The following is a 21,726-nucleotide window of genomic DNA, read 5'->3' on the forward strand; positions in this document are numbered from 1 at the left end:
TGCCTGTAGTCCCAAGCCTGCCCACCAGTGATGTATCCACCCTGGCTTTGGGGTGCCTCATTGTCTCCCTTCTTCTGTTTGTCTGTGTATTCTTTCGCTATCCCTATCGCCGCTGGATCTCCCCTCCTCGTGAACCAAAAACTCGTGACAACTATGTCGAGGTTAGACCCCGACAACGTAAGATATTAATAATATTGTTCAATGATTTTCTCATTCCATTGGGTACCTCTCTTTGGAAAGGGTTCAAATATGGATCTCTTCCAATCAGATGGCTAGGTAGCTGTCTTCCAAATTTTGGGTATGGATGAGTGCCCCCAGTGCAGCATGAGTACCACTGGTTCTTGATCTTATCAGTACCAATAGCTCTTGATCATATGCTACTTCTTAAAATGGCTCAACACCAACCATTTCTTTTTGGTACTGTGGCTCTGTGTATTCCTTCCATGTTATTTGGATGCTTTCTGCATCGTTTGATATTTTGTTCACAAAATCCTTCAACATTGTTAAGTTGAGGTTTGAATTTTTTTTCTTCAGCTCTTTCTGCTTAAGAAATGCTGAGCATGCTCTTCCCTTTTGGTTTTCTAATTCCAGGTCTTTTCTCAAGCTGCCGTTTGAAATTTCTGTTCAGGTCTTTCACCTCCTCATTTCTTCCATTTGCTTTAGCATCTTTACACTGGAGAGCAAGTTTCAGAGTCTCTTCTGACATCCATTTTGGTCTTATCCTTCTTTCTTATCTTCTTAATGACTTTTTGCTTTCTTCCTGTATGCTGTTCTTGATGTCATCACACAACTCTTCTGGTCTTGGGTCACTCGTGTCTAATACATTAAATCTGTTCTTGAGATGATCTCTAAATTCAGGTGGAATATGTTCACGGTCATATTTTTGGCTCTAGTAGACCTGTAATTATGTCTAAGTTGAACTAAAAATTATCCCTCAAAATATGAAATCTATGTTGTATATTTGCATACAGTACACATATATTTATACTATTTAATAACCTGTCCAGACAAAATAACATCTGAGCTGCCATATTTTTAGTAAAACCAACAAAATCAAACCCAGTGCTGTCAAGTCAATTCTGACTCATAGCGATGCTTTACGACAGAGCAGAACTGCCTCATAGGGTTTCTGAGGCCGCACATCTTTATTGAAGTAGACTGCCACAGTTTCCTGCTCTTGAGTGGCAGATGGGTTTGAACTGACAACCTTTCAGCTAGCAACTCAGCACTGTGATGTAAGTTATTAATCTTTAGCTAGCTTCAGAAATAAGCTTGGATGGAAATAAGCAGCTATACTGTAATCTAAAAATCAAATTTATAATGTCATTTCAGTAATTCTCAAATTCTGAAGGATTGGAAATTAGCTTTATAAAATTTTTTTTTAATATATAAAATATATCCTGATATAACCTGGTTGTTATTGTTGTTAAGTACCATGGAGTCGGTTCCGACTCATAGTGACCCTATACAAGGTTTCCGAGGCTATAAATCTTTACAGGAGCAGAACGCCTCATCTTTCTCCCGCGGAACAGCTGGTAGTTTAAAAATGCTGACTCTGAGGTTAGCAGCCCGAATCGTAACCACTATGATACCAGATATAACTTGGTACTAGAAGTAAAGTTGTATCATAGATAATATAGCTCAGCACTGTATGTAGAAGGGTATGAGTTTTATAGGAAAGAACAAAGTTTTAGTTTTTCAATCCATTTGTAATAAATAAGAGAAACAACGTAGAAATAATTTCTCTTCTAAACACATATAAATAGTGATACATATTCCATTATTAATGTGAGAAATATCTTTCAAGAGGCAAATTGTTACCATGGAAAAAGGTACATTTATTAGAAAATCATTAAAACTCATCACAAGATATTTTGCTTTGTATTTGTCACGGGCGCTAGGAAGTATGATTTATAATGAAGTACTTGGCATCTTCGTTTTGTAAGTAAAAGGAACTATGATATCCCAACTGTGAATAAGCCACCGGCTTAAGAAATCAAGCACCAGTAATATTATAGTGTAGCTAATTACCTAGAAAGCCCCGTGTCTGTACCTCTCTCCCTGAACCCCTGAGAAATCAAATCTCAGGTTTGGGATTTATCATTCCCAAACGTTTTAAAGGTGAACTTCCTTATGTATCATAATTTTGACTGAAAAATAACTTTCACAATAAATAATGAGAGAAAAGAGAAAAATTTGAATGACACCAACTTTCTGTAAAATATATATACTTTACAACTTATCACAAATATAAACCCTAAATGACATTACCACGCTTCAGGAAGAAAACCAGCATAGTTAAGTAGAGGAAAACTAGTCTACTAATTTTACATGTCAAGTTAACTGCAATCACTGTGATACCAGACATGCATGCTACTGAGAGATTTTTACAAAAGCAACTGATTTAGAAATATACTGTAAACCTGTAAATAAAACAATTACCTTCTTCTGCACTGATCTACAAACTTCAAGAAGGGGGATTCAAACCCACCAGTCATTCCTCAGGAACCCAATAAATTGGAATTGAATCCACAGCAACAAGAGCAACAAACTTTAAAGAAAAACACATTCTCTTGCTGGCTAACCTTAGAGTTATTACAAATAAATTTCGTAAGCATATATACTATTGTGATACCTTAACTTTATTATCTTAATGCTGAAGTCTGGCAAACAAGTGTGTTCCAGCACATCCCCATGGAGGTCCAGTGCATGGCTGAGCACAGTGAACGTAATGCAGAACTCTGATGCTTATCGAGGCCTGTTCACTTAGTCAGTGTACTAAGTACTGGTACAATTAACTCCTTTAAAAATAAGCTGGGGATTTATATCCTTTCTTATAAAGCTGACCTAGTGCCCTGAAGGGGACGAGTTAATTATTTGAAAGAACCTGAGTGACTTCCTTTTGGATTAGATAGTTTCTTACCTGGCCATGCTCTGTCCTAGCCCCAGGGCTAAACCAATGGCTGCAGAGGAAAGAGATCAGGAGTTAGCAAGAAACTAAGAGCGAGTGCTATCACATGACCAGTCTGCACATGCTTTAAGAAATTTATTCTTTACCAGCGATACAGCCTTAAATATGCTTTATTTTAATGGATATTTCATGTAATTCTAGACTTACACGAATTTTGACAGAAATGTAAGAGCGCTCATAACCCAGTAATTTTCAATTTAATAAGCAAACTGAGTTAGAATTACATTTCCATTTAATTATGTTAACATAAACTGCTGGGACTGTGCTCATTTTATGAATCAATTCTGGTTATAAAATGTACAAATGCTATCATTTACCACAACTTAATTACAGCATCATTACAACAAATTATGACCTTTTGATTGTTGGAGTTTTATAAAAATGCTTAATCTACAAAACTATTATGTCCTCTGGCTACGGTCCCATGAACAATCCCGCCAAAGCCCTTGATGTGAATTCTCGAACATCAGCCGAAGGTACCTTGGACCCATTCCTTCCATAGTCAAAACCACCTGAATTACGCCTGAGAACAAATTCAATAACAGCATTAAGGATATAGAAGTCACGGACACAGTTGAAACCTTCCCTTCCCACACTATGGCCTGTGCTGCCAGGCCTACCAACACTGCTTCATCAGCCCACGGGACTCCTTTACTGATTTATTGTTATCATTAGCTGTTTGCCCAGTATGCTGCCTAAAAACCAACTGTAAATATCAAGGACTAAGAGAATGAAAGGCCATATGGCAAATAACTATTAAAAGTCCACAGTCATAGGGAACAATATTACTACGATAACTATTATTATCGTTATTTCAAAAACACTGAATACCAGTATATACCAAGCACTCTTTAAACATTTGACATTTATTATGATCTTCACAAACATCTTATGAGAGAGTATTCCTCCTATGTTCTAGATGTAGACAAAAGCTTAGAAGTTAGGTTACTTGCCAAGGTATATTTTCACCATATCCTGTTGCTGTGGCTTACATGAAATGATATTTCCTGGAACCCTTTAAGACTCTGTGGAACTATGATCTGGGAATAAACAGTCTATAATAAAATTATTTGTCTATGCTCTTACGACAACATTTCTCAACACCATGGACAATGGTGCTTTGTGGCATGCCAGATCACACTGCTGATGTGGGATGGACACGTATTAGTCTAAGTAAAGGTTCATTATACCTGGGTTCATTAGTAGATCAATTAGCTAAAAACAAATTATTCACTGCAGCTCCTCTAAAACCAGACTAACGTATTTCCCTGTCCTATGGAGTGTACCTTTCTATTTTGGGGGATGTTTTGTGTTTTAAGTAAAAGCTTTCACAGCAAATCAGGTTCCCATTTAACAATGTTGGTATAAACTGCTGCATGACATGGGCTACAATTTTCACTATGTGTCAGCATTCTTATTATTTCCATTCTGTTTGTTCTGTTTCCATTGACCTAGCTTCCCTTCCCCTCCCTGCTTTCTCACCTTAGCTTCAAGGTCAATGTTGACCATTAGTTCTCATACACACAACTGTTTATGGAATCACATTCCTCCTGGGTTGTTGTTGTTTAGTGCTGTGGAGTTGGTTCTGACTCACAGTAAACCTGTACAGGGTTTCTGAGGAGTGGCTAGAGGGTTTAAAGTGCTGGCCAGTCAGTGCTGATCCTCCAGGGCTACTGTAGGACTCAGCCCTCATGGGTGTTATTGCTTATTTTATAAGCCAATCTTGTATTGGGCTGAAAGGAGATCGCCAGGAGTTGCTTTCATTCCTTCTAAGTTAAAAATATCTTAGGGCAACATTCTTGAGGGTTCCTCTAGTCTCTATCAGTCCAGGAAGTCTGGTCTTTTTAAGGAATATGAGTTTTGTTCTACATTTTTTTCCCATTCTACCCAGGATCTACTATTGAGTCCCTGATTAGAAGAGTTGGTACTGGTAGCTGGAAGCATCGATTTCTTATGGTCTCAGACTACATGAGTCTGTGGTTTGTGTGGGCTAGTTTCCTGGGAGTAGTTTCTTCATTGAATCTTTGCTTTCCTTCATTCTCTTTTGCTTAAGACTGGAAGAGACTAATAGTTGTATCTTTGATGGCCTGTGAAGTACCTTTTTGTTTACAGAAAAATTTTATTCATCAAATGCATACCTATATAGGAGCTCTGGTAGAGTAGTGGTTACGAATCGGGCTGCGAACCTTAAGGTCAGTGGTTCGAAACTACCAGCCGCTCCGCGGGAGAAAGATGAGGCTTTCTACTCCCGTAAGGATTTACACCCTCGGAAACCCTGTACAGGGTCGCTATGGGTCGGAACCGACTCGACGGCACTTAACAACAACAACATATATATATATTTAAAATCAACACTTTTGTTGTTGCTAAGCGCTGTTGAGTCGGTTCTGACTCATAATGACCCTATATAGTATTTCTGCCGACCTTGTGGTTCGCAGTTCAATGACTGTCCTACAGTGCTACAACAGAAGTCGTTAATCAACAATTGTTGCTGTAATTGTTCAGTGCCATTGAGTCAGTTCCAACTCCTAGCAACTCTATATAGGGTTTCTGAAGAGTGGCTGGTGAGTTTGAACCGCCAACCTTGTGGTCCAAACCTACCTTGTGGTCAAGAACTGATCCTACAGGAATCAATACTAGAAAAAATAAAAACAATGAAGTCTTACCCCATATATCCTGATTCCTAATCTCTGCCCAAGGAGTACTACAAGTGCAACGGCTTAGCATTCAGCTGCTAACTAAAAAGTTGGTGGCTGGAGCCCACCATCGGCTCCATGTGATAAAAGACCTGTCACTTTGCTTCTGTAATTAGATCAAAGCCTAAAATAGCCTATGATATAATTCTGCTCTGTCCTCTGGGGTCGTTATGAGTCGGAATCAACCTCAGGGCATTGGATTTTGGTTTAGATTTTCCACCACTTCACCTATTCACCACTGAAGGACAATTTTGTTGCCTCCAACTTTTTGCAATTATGAAGTTGCTATAAACATTCATGGAGTCCTGGTGTGGCACTGTAGGATAAGCACTGGCTGAAAAGGTCAGTTGAACCACAAGGCTGGTGGTTCAAACTCACCAGCTGCTCTTCGGAAGCCCTTTACAGGCTCGCTATGAGTCGGATCTGACTCAATGGCATTTAACAACGGCAGCTGCAAACATTCAGGTGCCAGTTTTTATGCGGAATTGTTTTGAAATCCCTTGGCATAGTATGGTAAGCCTATGTCTGTCTAGCTGTGTAATAAGCTGCCGGATTGTCTTGCATTTTTCAAGCCCACCAGCAATGAATGGGAATTCCTGTTGCTCCATAACATCATCAGCATTTGATGCGGGGCCACCATTTTATATTTTAGCCATTTTGATAAGTAACTGATGATATTTCATTTTTTTATTTTGTAATTCCCTAACCAAATTCCAGAGTCCTGGTGTGGTACTGCGGGTTAATGTACTGGACTGCTAGGTAGGTTTGAACCACAAGGGTTGGTGGTTCAGGCTCACCAGCCGCTCCTTGGAAACCCTACACAGGGTCACTATGAGTTGGAATGACTCAAGAGCGCTTAACAACAACAATGAAGACCTGGTGCGCTATAGGATAAACACTGCATTTTGAATGAGAAGGCCAGCAGTTCAAACCCACCATCCAATCCCTGAATCACAAACCAGCTGGAGGGCACTAAAAAACAATGCCATTGAAAACCCTGGTGGTACAGTGGTTAAGTGCTAGGCTGAAAACTGAAAGGTTGGTGGTTCCAACCTACTAGCCACTCTTCAGGAGTAAGATGTCGCAATGTGTTTCCATAAAGATTTACAGCCGATTAAATCTAAATTTTTCTATGTTGTTGTTAAGTGCTGTCGAATCAGTTCCGACTCACAGCGATTCTACTATAGGGTCACTTTAGTTGGCATCATCTCTTACAGCAAAGGGCTTGTTTTTTCTTTCTTTTTTTTTTATTTGAATGGAAAATTTTTTCCATAAATTGCTTGGGCTCCTGTCAGATTGTGGAGACTCGCATGTTTCTGTGATGCTGGATGCTATATGCCACTGGTATTTCAAGTCTCAGCAGGTCACCCAAGGCACACGACTTTCAGGAAAGCCTCCAAATTAAGACTGGGCAGGAACATCTGGTGATCTAAGTCCAAAAGTTGCTGTTGAGGGCTGTGGAGTCAGCTTCAACTCATAGCGACCTCATACTTCTCCCCCAGCATGCTAAGGGGTCAAACCGCAGACTTTGTGGTTCACAGCTGAATGCATACCCTAAGCCATCGTGATCCCCACTTCAGAAAATTCGTTAGTAAAATACCTGTACAACAGAACATTGTGTCATTGATTACCAGTGATCATTCAGCTGGCACAGAACAGAGCAGTGTTTCATTCTGCTACCCTTCAGTTAGAGCCAATTTGAGGGCACCAATGGCAATCATGATATATGATGCAGAGAATATCTTTTCACATGTATATTTACCATCTCTATGGAGTCCTGGTATGGCGCTGTGGGTTAATGCACCAGACTGCACAGTTGTTTGAACAGCAAGGTTGGTGGTTCAAGCTCACCAGCTGTTCCTCAGAAACCCTATACAGGGTCGCTATGGGTCAGAACTGACTTGATGGCACTTAATAACAATAATGTCTTCTTTTGTGAGGTTTCTGTCCAGATTTTTGAGTATTTAAAAAAATGTGTTTCCTCAGTGTTGAGTTTTAAGCCTGTTTTTTGTCTATTATGGATGCAAATCTTTTTATCAGGTATCAATGAAGTGTTTTACGAATATATTCTCTCCGTATGTGGTATTTCTTTTCACTTTCTTGACAGTGTCTTTCACACACAAGAACTTTTTCATTTTAATAAAATCCAACTAATTAGTTTTGCTTTCTTGGGTCATGCATTTTGTGTTGTATCTAAAAACTTGTCACTAAACCTAAGAGCTCTGGTAGCGTAGTGGTTACGAATCGGGCTGCAAACCTTAAGGTCAGTGGTTCGAAACTACCAGCTGCTCCGCGGGAGAAAGATGAGGCTTTCTACTCCCGTAAAGATTTACACCCTCGGAAACCCTGTACAGGGTCGCTATGGGTCGGAACCGACTCGACGGCACTTAACAACAACAACAAACCTAAGATAGCCTCCAATTGTCTATGTTATCTTCTAGAAGTTCTAGATTTTTGTATCTTATATTGAAGTCTAGGATCTAAAATTTTTACGAAAGGTGTACGGTCTGTGTGTAGATTCCTTTTATTTTTGCCTGTGGATGTCCAGTTGCTCTAGCCGTATTTATTTTAAAATGTTTGTTTTTGATAATTTCCTTCTTTTCGCTTGTTGAAGTACCTATTAGTTAAATGTTGGACTTCTGGGATAGATCTACTAGTTTTCTTACTTTTTTCTTCCTAAAATTTCTCTGTGTTTTTCTTCTACTTGCTAAATGATTTTGCCAATTTACTAAGCTTTTTAATTTGAGGTAGCTATAGATAACAAGCTGTTTTGAGACATAATACTGAAACCCCATGCACCATTACCTAGTTTCTCCCAATGGTTAATGGTTATAAAACTGTAATGTGAGATCACAACAGAACAATTCAATCACCACAAACATCCTTTATATTGGCCTTTTACAGCATACCTACTTTCCTTCCACCACCCCTTCCATACTTATCACCTGGCAACAACTAATCTAGTCTCCATTTACAGAATTTTGTTATTTCAAAACTGTTATACAAGTGTTATCATACAGTGTAGAATCTTTTGGTATTACTCCCCCAACCCCCCACCCCAGTCAGCATAATTTTCTGGAGGCTCCATGAAGTTATATGTGCACCAGTAGTTTGCTATTTTTCATTCTGAGTAGTATTCCACTGTATGAATATTCTGGTTTGTTTAATGGTTCACACTACTGAAGGACATCTGGACTGTTTCTAAGTTGGAGCCATTACAAATCATTCTGCTATGTACACACATGTACAAGTTTTTTGTAAACATAGTTTTCATTTCTGTGGAGCAAATGCCCAAGATTGCAATTAGTAGATTATCTGGTAGGTGCATGTTTCATTTTAAGAGAAAATACCACACTGGTTTTCAGAATTGCTATTTCATTTTATATTCCCACCTGTATTGTAGGCATGATCCAGTTTCTCCACCTCCTGGTCAGCATTTGGTGTTATTACTGCTTTTTAATTAAGGCATTCAGTTAGATGTGTAGTAATACTTGACTGTGGTCTTGATTGTATTATTTCATCATCAATGGCTCATGATGTTTTACACGTTTTTGTATGCTTGGCTGCCATCTGTATATTCTTCTCAGTGAAATGTCTCAATTCTGTCCATTTGTAGTTGGCTTATTTGGTGTTTTTACTGTAAAGTGATGAAAGTTCTTTATATTGGGGGGGAGGGGGAGGTTTTCCAAACAGTTCATGGAAAAAGTCCATATTACCTTTCCAGTCCATTTTTCCATGAACTTTTGAAAACCTTTAGGAACTCTATGGACACCTCTACCCTTTCTTGCACAGTCGCTATGAGTCGAAAGCAATTGGCTTTGATTTAGCACTTTGTCAGATATGTAGTTTGCAAATGTTTTCTCTCAGTCTGTAGCTTATCTTTTTAACCCTTTAACAGGTTCTTTCACAAAGCAAAAGTTTTAAATGTATGGAAAGGATACCTTCCCTCTATTGAACTGTTGTTTGTATATTTCTGAAAAATTGTTGTTGTTAAGTGCCGTGGAGTCGGTTCCGACTCATAACGACCCTGTACAGGGTTTCTAAAAAAAAATTAGTTAGGTGTTTATCTGGGTACTCTATTCTGTTCTAATGATTTATGTGTTTATTGCTCTACTAATACCATAGTCTTGATTAGTGTATCCTCTAGTTGATTAGAACTATGAGCTGATAAATGATATTCTTTGAAGTATGCTATGCAACACAAAAACTAATAGTGTAAGGACCTTGAAGGCTACATACGATAGAGCAAAGATTAATAAGAAAGGACGGGACACCTCATGGAGTAGGATGGAGAAAATGGACGGCTTTCAGACAGGCAGTCTTGGGTTTACAGGGCTAGAGTAGTGAACCTCACAGAGGAAAAAAGCTACAACTATATTAAGTCGTGGTAAGAAAAAGTATCATACAGTTTAAATTTTTAGAGTTAGATTCCTTCTGGAGAATGACTATATTCAAGAGTGGTCATTTTATTGCTTCTTACTGCTAAGTGCTGTCAACTCAGTTCCTGCTCATAGTGACCCTGTATAAGGTTTTCGAGGAGCAGTAGATGGGTTTGAACTGCCAACCTTGTGGTTCATAGTCCAGTGCCGATCCTACACCAGGAGTCCACGGTGGTAGTGGTTATATGCCGTGGAGTTGGATCTGACTCATAGCGACTCTGTACAGGGTTTCTGAGGGTGTAAATTTTTACGGGAGCAGAAAGCCTCATCTATCTCCCGCGGAATAGCTGGTAGTTTTGAACTGCTGACCTTGAGGTTCGCAGCTCTATTTGTAACCACTACGCTACCAGGGTCCATTGAAGTGATTTATTTAGGTAGTATGCAAATAATGATTATTGGAGACAATGAAGAAAATATATTGTGCTAAACACTGGCATCTACAAGACTGAGTCAAAAAGTATTGCTACTAGTCAAAAAGTATTGTTACATGTATGGGTTTAAAAACATGTTTAAAACATTTTAAAACATATCCCTATGGTCAGAGGATGGTTACAGACAAGTTCTCTCAGTAATATACTCATCTTAGTCTCTTTTGTTGTTGTTGTTATGTGCCGTGGAGTCGGTTCCAACTCATAGATACCCTGTACAGGGTTTCCGAGGCTGTAAATCTTTACGGGAGCAGAAAACCTCATCTTTCTCCCGCGGAACAGCTGGTAGTTTCGAACTGCTGACCTTGTGGTTCACAGCCCGATTTGTAACCACTACACTACCAGAACTCCTTTAGGGTGACAAAAAAAAAAAAAAAAAAGCCCAATCTCAGCAGTGGCTTCAAAGGAAATCTGCTAAGCCAGTTAAATACAAGGCAAAGAACTTAGCTCTGAAAGTTATGGTGATTGGTTTTTGTGAGATCAAAGGGGCAATCTTGATAATTTTCTTGAAGGACACAGGTCAATCAGGAGGGGGCAATGGGAAGTTGTTTAAGAAAACATAAGTTTTCTTGGTGTGCAAAAGGCTAGGGAAGTTGTCCTGAGGAATTTTTTTCTTTTACGAGAAGGCACCTGCTCATTATGTGAAGGTAGCCAAGGGTGTCCTCTGAGAATTTCACTGGGAAACCTTTCTGTATTCACCCTCCAGCCCTAATCTTGCCCCTTTAGATTTCTTTTGGATACCAATACTCAACTAACATTTAAAAGAACAATTTGAGTCTCTCAAAGATGTCAAAACTGCCATTTTGAAATGGTACACATGGAAAAAAAGGAGAATTTTTCAGGGAAGGGTTAGACACTGCCTTCACAAGTGTAAAGACCTAGAAGGAGGGCATACCGAGAAACAACAGCTTCCTATTTCAATATTTTTGTTTAATAAAGTCCTAGTGTGGTGCTGTAGGATAAGCACTGGACTGCTAACCACAAGGTTGGTGGTTCATACTTACCAGTTGTTCCTCCAAAACCCTATTTATAGAGTGTCACTACGAGTCAGAACCAACTTGATGTCACTTAATAACAACATGATTTTGTCACAGTACTTTTGGATTTACCCTTGTATATTATTTTGTCTAAGTCTCACCTCAACTCTGCTAGTAATTGGAGTAAACAACAATTACTGACCCTTAGTGGGTTACAAGTGGGGCTGCTAACGGCAAGGTCAGCAGTTCAAGCCCACCAGATGCTCCGCAAGAAAAAGATAAGATTATTCTCTCCTGTAAAGATTTATAGCCTGGGAAAGGCTATTTACAGGTTTGCTATGAGTCGGAACTAACTCTATGGCACAAAACCACCAACAACAACAACCACTAAGGACAAAACAACACTGTTCTCATATAGACCTCAAACAGTCATATGAATGAAGTAGGTACTATCCCCATTTTGCAATTAAAGAAACAGCCTCTGAGAAGTTAAGTGATTTACCAAAGAGTTTATAACTAAGTTGTTGTTAAGTGCCATCGAGTTGGTTCCAACCCATAGCAACACTGTCTAGGGTTTCTGAGGAGTGGCTGGTGAGCTTGAACCACCGACCTTGCAGTTCAAATGGCTTTGCAGTCTGGCACAGTAACCCACAGCGCCACACCAGGACTCCTTATAACTAAGTGGAGGAGGTAAAATTCAAACCTTCGTATTTCGATTCCAAAGCCCATGTTCCTGTGACCATTCTATACATTGTCACCAATTAGGAGAGTAAAAGTTAAGAAGACAGAATGACTGAGGTACAGGGTCAAAGTCCTTTATGAATGAGGTCAAATGAGAAGCTGCAATGACGTTAACTACTTTAATATGGTCCCCCTAGCCATGGTCGATGCCAACAAAGCAACTACATGGGGCTATAAAAACAATGTGCTTTTAGCCAACCAATGAAAATAAGGTACATGGAACCCTGGCAGGATATTGGTCATGAGGCTTAAGGGAGCCAATCCCTGAGAGTAAGGGAAATGGGAGGATAAAGTATAAAGAGCTAGTAGTGAGGAATGTCATTTGGATTCTGGGTCCCTGTGCCGAGAACCTCCTAGGTGTTGTTCTTAAGTGCTGTCCAGTAGGGTTTCCGAGGAGTGGCTGGTGAGTTTGAACCACCAACCTTGTGGTTCAAACTGACTTTGCAATCCAGCGCATTAACCTACAGCACCACACCAGGACTCCTAGGCCCTTGGGAAAGGCAGGAGATAGCAAGAAGTGGTGGTAAGAATGGGAGTGAAATGGCAGCAGCAGAACCAGAAGTTGTAGAAAAACTCCTGTAAGTGAAAACAGAAGTAGTGGTAAAGATACCACCACTGCTCAGTGAATGTTTGGTATATACTCGGTACTATACATAGAGTCCTGATGTGGCACTGTAGGCTAAGCAGTGGACTGCTAACCACAAGGTTGGTGGTTCAAACCCACCAGCTGTTCCTTGGAAACTATACAGGGTTGCTATGAGTTGGAGTCGACTTGATGGCACTTAAGAACAACAACACATGGGATATCTCATTTCATCATCACAAGATCCCCATGGATTCTATTACTATGCAAGGTCACCAAGTGAGCAGCTACTAGACTCAGTATTTGGACCAATGTTGTTTCCACACCTTGTGTTATAAACTGAATTGTGTTCCCCTCAAAAGTTATCTCGTAGTCTTGTAAATATGACCCTGTTTGGAAATAAGTGGTTCGTTTTGTTACGTCAGTGAAACCAAAGCTCATTAATGAGTAGGGTGAGACCTAGACCTAATCCTACTGAACAGTGTCTTAGAGAAAACAAAGAACAGGTCCAAACACACACAGGGTGAAGACCCACGCCATGTAAGAACAAAGAGGCAAACCAAGGATTAACACCAAACATCAGAAACTAAGGGAGAGGCTCATCGAAGGAATCAGCACTGCCAAACCCAGATATGGACTTTTAGAACTTTAAGAACACACGTTTCTGCTCCTTAAAGCCATCCTAGTTGTGGTCATTTTCATCTTTTTGTAGTGACAGCACTAGCTAACTAAGACATCCTATGTTCTTGGTTACCAGTCCCTTTCACTACCTTCTACTAAAATCACGTTTTGTTCTTCTTATTTTGTGGGGGATGGGAAAGAGACTTTTATCTATTTTGTTGTGTTATTATTTTGTGTGTGTGTGTTCTCTGAACCTAGCATAATAATCTAAAGAATGAAAGTCCTTTTAAAATATTTTAGTGAAAAAAAAAAAAAAGAATGAATAAGGAATGTGGAGGATGTAGTGCAATAAAAACGTTCTGTGCAGGGAAATACAAAGTAATCATAAAGTACTTCTGCTGCATACGAAAGTACAAGAGTTGTCTGAAGGAAGGTTCTGCTGAAATTGTATGAGATTTAAGGTGAACAAGCCTTCTTGAAGGTGAGTTCTGGTTTAAGTAAAGGAAGAGGTAGAAAAAATATCTTAAAGAGAATGAAGCTATTTACTTTAAAAGCCAAGATTCCAGAGGCTACAAAAGGACTCTGGAGGAAACAAACAGTGAAAGGACAGTCATCCCCCCTGGGAGAGAGAACGGGTTCTAGAATCAAAATCTGCAAAGTTGTTCAGGTAAAAGGGCATAGTATTTTCATTCATTTGCACATTCTTCTGTATACTTTAAATCAACTCTGTAGGCTAAGTCCTGGACTGAAAACCACCAGGTCAGCGGTTCGAGGCCACCAATGGACTACATGGGAAAAAGATGAGCTTGTCTCCTCTGCAAAGATATACAGCCTCAGAAACCTTACAAGTAGGACTGGATTGAATGACACCTTAACAACAGACTACTTATAATACCTAACAGAATATAAATGCCATGTTAATAGCACTTTATATACTACTGCTTAGCCTTTGAGGGATTGCTTTAACCGCTTTATTGTTTGTTTGTTTGTTTTTACTTTTCTGAGTATTTTTGATCTGTGGTTGGCTGAATCTGTGGATGCAGAACCCACAAATATGGAGGGCCAACTATATCTGGAAGGAAGAAGCACAGAATAGTTTGAACCAGGTCAACTGCAGAGACATGACTAGGTTGAGAGACAGAGGAATGTAGATTTAGAAGGGCTAACAGTTCAGTTCTCCTTGCTTATGTATGAATGTACTTATGCTGATATATAGTGGTGGTTGTGCTATGAAGTCAGTTCCAACTCATAGCAACTCTGTATAGGGTTTCCAAGACTATAAATCTTTAAGGTAGCAGAAAGTCTCATCTTTCTCCCATGGAGTGGCTGGCAGATTTGAACAGCTGACCTTGTGGTTAGCAGTCCAATTCTTAACCCATTACACTACCCAGGCTCCTATACTGATATATACCAGATAGATAGATAGATAGATAGATAGATAGATAGATAGATGGATGGATGGATGGATGGATGGATGGATGGATGGATGGATGGATGGATGTACACTCTTTCATTTAATCCTAACCACAGATCTACTGACTGTTGTTGTTAAGTGCTGTCAAGTTGGTTCTGACCCATAGAGACCCTGTATAGGGTTTCTGATGAGCTGGTGAATTTGAACCACCAAGTTTGCAGTTCAAACCAACCTTGTAGTCCAGCACATTAAACCACAGCACCATACCAGGACTTCAGCTCTGCTGATATAGCAGGAATAAAAAACAAAACAATTTAAAGCCATAGGTGTGAACCGTGCTTCATAGGGTTTTCAATGGCTGAGGTTTTAGAAATAGAACACCAGGTCTTTCTAACTCTGTGGACTTCAATCTCCCGACTATCTGTTAGTTGTTGTTGTTATGTGCCATCGAGTCGGTTCCGACCCATAGCGACCCTGTATAGGGTTTCCGAGGGTGTAAATCTTTACGGAAGTAGAAAGCCTCATCTTTCTCCCGCGGAGCAGCTGGTAGTTTCGAACCGCTGACCTTAAGGTCCGTAGCCCGATTCGTAACCACTACGCTACCAGAGCTGTCTTAGTTACTTTAAGTGTCGAGTAGATTCTGACTCAGTGACCTTGTAGAGATAGTTTCTGAGGAGCAGCTGGAAGGTTTGAATCGTCAACCTTGTGGTTCGCAGTCCAGTGTTTATCTTACAGAGCCACACCAGGTCTCAGTCCAGGTCTCAGTTCTCTAGCGCTGCTATAACAGAAATACCACAAGTATGCAGCTTTAAAAAACAGAAATGTATTTATTCTCTCATAGTTTAGGAGGCTAGGAGTCTGAATTCAGGGTAACTGCCAGACTTAAGGGAAGGCTCTCTTTGTCTGCCAGGTCTGGGAGAAGGTCCTTGTCATTCATCTCCCCTGAGTCTAGGAGCCTCCTAGCGCAGAGACCTTGGGTCCAAAGGAGGAGTCTGCTCCTAGCTCTGCTTTCTAGGAAGTATTAGGTTCCTCTCTTTCTACTCACTTCTCTTCATTTTATCTCTTGAAAGATAAATGATAATGAAGGTCACAGCCCAGGGAAACTCCTCTAACATCATATCAGGGCAGTGACCTGACAAGGGTGCTGCATCCCATTTTACCCCTTTAATTCCACATGATGGGGAATGATGACATCATTACCTGCCAGATTGCAATGTTACATAACTGAAGATCAGAGACTCCCGCTGGAATCAAGTTGACAAATATTCGGGGGCCAGGGGTGGGCACAATTCAATATATGATAGTAACCTGGTGTGGCACTGTAAGGATAATCCACTGGATCCAAAGGGTGGTTTAAACTGCAAGATCAGCAGTTCAAACTCAACAGCCACTCATTGGAAACCCTATACAAGAGGTCACTAGGAGCTGGAAGCGACTTGATGAAACTTAGTAAGAACATGGATGTTAGCATTTGCACCAGCTAGGGTCTCCTGATAAAAGGAATCTTGTTGTTATAGTTGTTCTTGTTGATAAGTGTCATCAAGTAGGTTCCAACTCCCAGGATCCTATGCACAACAGATCAAAACGCTGCTTGGTCTTGTACCACCCTCACAATCATTGTTGCTGTCACTGCATTGATCCATCTCATTGGGGGCGAGGGGGGTGTCTCTTTTTCATGGACCCTCCACTTTACTAAGCATAAAGTCCTTCTCCACGGACTGGTATCTCATGATAATATGTCCAAAGTATGAGAGATGAAGTCTGGCCATCCTGCCTTCTAAGGAGCATTCTGGCTGTACTTCTTCCAACACAGATTGGTTTGTTCTTCTGGAGGTCCACGGTACTTTTAATATTCTCCTCCAACACCACAGCTCAAATGTATCTATTCTTCTATGGTCTTTCTTATTCACATGGTTATGAGGCAATTGATACCATGGCCTGGGTCACATGCATCTTAGCCTTCAAATTGACATCTTTGCTCTTGAACACTTTAAAGAGGTCCTGTACAGCAGATTTGCCAGGTGCCATTAAATTGGTTCCGACTCACAGTGACCCCGTGTATAATGAAATGAAATGTTGCATTGTCCTGTGACATTCTCACAACAGTAGGTATATTTGAGTTCACCGTTACAGGCACTGTGCCAATCTATCTTGAAGGTCTTCTTCTTTTCGCTGTCCCTCTACTTTATCAATCACGATGCCCTTTTCCAGGGAATGGTTCCCCATGAGAACATGTCTACAGTATGTGAGATAAAGGTTTGTCATCCTCAGTTCTCAGCAGTATTCTGGCTGTACTTCTTCTAAGATAGATTTGTTCATTCTTTGGCATTATACTCAATATTCTTCACCAACTACGTAATTTAAATGTGCTTCAGTTCATCTTCAGTCAGTCTTTCACATAGAGCAGCTGTGATTGGGTAATTCTATCCTTTTCTCTTTTTTTAAGCAATGAATAGAAAATAAACCTATATAAAAGTTTATACTAAAATCTCTGCAAATCCAGAGTTCCACACTAATGTTTTTTCCTTGTTCCTTAATTCCTTTTCCACAACTACACTGTTAAACCATCCATTAAACCAAACCAATGCCAATTCATAGCAACCTTATGTAACAGAGCAGAACTGCTCCATAGGGTTTCCAAGGCTCCTGGTGTGATGCTGTAGGTTCAGCACTGGACTGCGAACCATATGGCCAGCAATTCAAACCTACCACCAGCTGATCCTTGGAAACTCTATACAGGGTCGCTATATGGCAGAACTGACTCGATGGCACTAACAACAACAATCTCTTCTGAAACGATAGTCACATTTTTGAATGTGAAATTGTTGGGTTCAAAGTACCAACCTTCAGTGAGCAACCGAGCATTTAACCACTATAACATCAAGGTTCCTTTGTTAAACTACAGGAAAAATTGACAGGTAGTTCCAAATGACCTTCAGTGTCTGGATTTAGACACACATTTTGGTATTCTTTATCCAATTTGTGCCAGCAGTTTTCAAAGTGTTGTCTTCAAAGTATTGTCTATCTTTCCCTGGGTGGGACTGAGACACTTACAACCAGTTGTCATTGTATTTTTCACTGCCATGAACTTAGAAAAAAATTAAAAGCTATTTGTATTGACCTAAGACTGTCCTTGGATAAAACAGAAAACATAATTTTACTAAATGTCAATGTGTGAGCACATTTAACAAGTATTTGGGGGTAAAATGCAAAGTATACATGAAATATTTGTACTGTACACTGAAGCATGGGGGCAAGGGGTGGGGAAGGGCTTCAAAAAGTTTGTGGGCAAATTCCATTCTCTTTTAATTTCATTTTTCCAGGAGCCTTTTCAAGACCCCTCACATAACACACTTGTCAGAGTACATGATATGCTGAATAAGTCAGTTTTCATATGAAATACCATGTTAGTATCAGTATGTCTAACAGACAAACTATTATTATTTAGACTTGGTTATTTGGAAGACACTGTCCTGAAAGTGAATCAGTTAAGCCTATAAATTCAAGGAAAACAAATAATATTTGTGACAAACAATAACATTTGAGCTTTCAAGCAATAATTGAAATTTTAAAAAGTTTTTATGTGCTACCTGAGCTTGTCAGTTTTCAGCCAGTTACTCTATGTTGTTGTTGTTAAGTGCCGTCGAGTCCGTTCCGACCCATAGCGACCCTGTACAGGGTTTCCGAGGGTGTAAATCTTTACGGGAGTAGAAAGCATCATCTTTCTCCCGCGGAGCGGCTGGTAGTTTCGAACCACTGACCTTAAGGTTGGCAGCTCGATTCGTAACCACTACGCTACCAGAGCTCCTTAGTTACTCTATAGTGGTGAATATTAATAATGAATGTAATTATTTCCAAATGAATAATATTTGATTCACTAAAGTGGGTAAATGATTCATTCAAAGTACAAGGTAAAAAAGTTACTTTTGATGTAATGGAGTGCAAATGTTTTTTGTTATAGTTTTAGATGGCAAATTACAGCAAGCTTCTATGAAACAACCACTCTTTCAGTTTTGGTATAATTTCAAGAATATCTACCATGATCGAAATGGTTATTAAAACACTCTAGTTTCCAAGTCCATGTCTGTGTGCGCTGTATCCGCTTCACATTAACTGAAACAACATGTTGTCACAGATTGAGCGCATGTCGGATTTAATACAAAAGCTGATAAAAGAATCCAGCTGTCTTGTACCTAGCCACACAGTAACAAGATTTAAAAACCAACACATTGCCTCTCTTCTGTTAATTTTTGCTTGTTTTTTAAAAAAGAAGTTATATTTCATAAATATACTACTTAATATATAAAATATTTCTCTGAACTCATGATCTTTCACTACACACAACTCGTCTTCATCTAGTGACGTCAAGTTAAATGAATGGCAGCACCAGTCTTCCAACGGACAAGTAAAGTCATTGTGCATCCAGCATATAGAACACAGTTGTCATTGTTAAATAACATCAAGTTCTGACTCATAACAACCTGGTACAGGGTTTCCGAGGAGTGGTTCCTGGGTTTGAACACTGAGCTTGTGGGTAAAAGAACATAGTAGACTCTAATAAATATTTTCTGAATGAAGGACTTGAAATGTGGGACAAAGATTTATCAACTATTGTTGTTATTGTCAAGTGCTGCAGAGTTGGTTTCTACTCATAGTGACCCTATGAGGAGCAGATGGTGGATTTGAACCGCCAACCTCGTGGATCACAGTCCAGTGCTTATCCTAGAGCACCATACCAGTGATTCTTGTTGTTAGATGCCATCGAGTTTGTACCGACTCATAGTGACGCTATGTACAACAGAACGGAACACTGCCCGGTCCTGGGCCAAGCTCATAACTGTTGCCATGCTTGAGCCCACTGATGTTACCACTTTGCTAATCCATCTAGCTGGGGGTCTTCCTCTTTTTCTTTGACCCTCCACCTTAACAAACATGATATCCTTCTCCAGTGACTGGTCCCTCTTGACAATATGTCCAAAGTATGAGAGATGAAGTTTGCTCATCCTGACTTCCAACGAGCACTCTGGCTGCATTTCTTCCAACACAAATCTGTTGTTTCTTTTGGCATCTCATGGCACTTTTAATATTCTCCTCTAACACCATAATTCAAAAGCGTCAATTTTTCTAAAGTCTTCCTTATTCACTGTCCATCTTTCGCATGCATATGAAGTTATTGAAAACACCATGGCTTGGGTCAGGCACACCTTAGTCCTCAAGCTGACATCTTTGCTCTTCAACACTTTAAAAAGGTCTTGTGCAGCAGATTTGTCTAATGCGATACATCGTTTGATTTCTTGCCTGCTGCTTCCATGAGTGTTGATAGTTGATCCAAGAAGAATGAAGTCCTTGACAACTTCAATCTTTTCTCCGTGGATAAGAATGTTGTTTACTGGTCCATTGTTGAGGATTTTGTTTTCTTTACATTGAGATGCAATCCATACCGAAGGCTGTGGTCTTTAATCTTCATCAGTTAGTATTTTAAGTTAAGTCCGCTTTGCTTTCAGCAAGCAAGGTTGTGTCATCTGCGTATCACAGGCTGGGTTGTTAATGAGTCTTCCTCCAATCCTGATGCCACGTTTTTCTTCAAAGAACCCAGCTTTTCTCAGATTATTTGCTCAGCATACAGGTTGAATAAGTATGGTGAAAGAATACAACCCTGTCACACACACCTTTCTGAATTTTAAGCCATTCAGTGTTCCCATGTTCTGTTTGAACAACTGCCTCTTGGCCCAGGTATAGATTCCTCATGAGCACAATTAAGTGTTCCGGAATACTCATACTTTGCAATGTTGTTCATACCTTATCATGATCCACACAACTGAAAGCCTTTGCGTAGTCAATAAAGCACAGATAAACATCTTTCTGATATTCTCTGCTTGCAGTCAAGATCCATCGGACATCAGCAATGATATCCCTCGTTCCACGGCCTCTTCTGAATCTGACTTGAACCTCTGGAAGTTCTCTGTCAATGTATGATTGTAGCCGTTTCTGTAATACCTTTAGTAAAACTTTACTCACAGGGGTTATCCAAGAGATTGTCCAATGATTTCCACATTCCGTTGGGTCACCTCTCTTTGGAATGGGCACAGATACGGATCTCTTCCAATCATTTGTCCAGATAGTTGTCTTCCAAATTTCTTGGCATAGATGAGTGAGTGCCTCCAGTGCCGCCTCACTTTCTTGAAAGACTTCAATTTTTATTCCATCAATTCCTGGTGCCTTGTACATTGCCAATTCCTTCAATGCACCTTGGACTAATTCCTTCAGTATCATTGGTTCTTGATCATATGCCACCTCTTGAAATGGTTGAACATCAAACATTTCCTTTTGGTACAGTGATTCTCCTTACATCTTTTGATGCTTTCTGCATCATTCAATAATTTGCCCAGAGAATCCTTCAATAATGAAAGTTGAGGCTAGAACTTGTTCTTCAGTTCCCCCAGCTTGAGAAATGCTGAGCATGTTCTTCCTTTTTGGTTTTCTACCTCCAGATCTTTGCACATTTCGTTGTAATATTTGACACTGTCTTCCTGAGCTGACCTTTGAAATTTTCTGTTCAACGTTTGTACCTCCTCATTTCTTCCATTTGCTTTTGCATCCCTATGCTGGAGAGCAAATTTCAGTGTCTCTTCTGACATCCACTTTGATTTGTTCCTTTTTTCTTATCTTCTTAATGACTTTTTGCTTTCTTCATGTATGATGTTCTTGATGTCATTCCACAGCTCTTCTGGTCTTTCGTGTTTAATGAATCAAATCTGTTTTTCAGATGATCTCTAAATTCAGGTGGAATATATTCAAGGTCATATTTAGGCTCTCGTGGACTTGTTTTCATTTTGGTCAGCTGGTCTTTAGTGTT

General features: G+C 39.8%; 1 protein-coding gene across 1 annotated transcript in view; it reads right to left on the reverse strand.

Annotated features, from left to right (window-relative positions):
* Positions 1–21,726, reverse strand: part of GPATCH2 (G patch domain containing 2) — a 226,566-nt gene that overhangs the window by 69,130 nt on the left and 135,710 nt on the right. The window contains exon 7 of the mRNA XM_006869709.1: positions 2,924–2,963. Coding sequence (XP_006869771.1) covers positions 2,924–2,963 — 40 coding nt within the window. The remainder of the gene's footprint in view (positions 1–2,923; positions 2,964–21,726) is intronic.

Source organism: Chrysochloris asiatica, unplaced genomic scaffold (assembly GCF_000296735.1).
Source record: "Chrysochloris asiatica unplaced genomic scaffold, ChrAsi1.0 scaffold00133, whole genome shotgun sequence".
Taxonomy (NCBI): Eukaryota; Metazoa; Chordata; class Mammalia; order Afrosoricida; family Chrysochloridae; genus Chrysochloris; species Chrysochloris asiatica.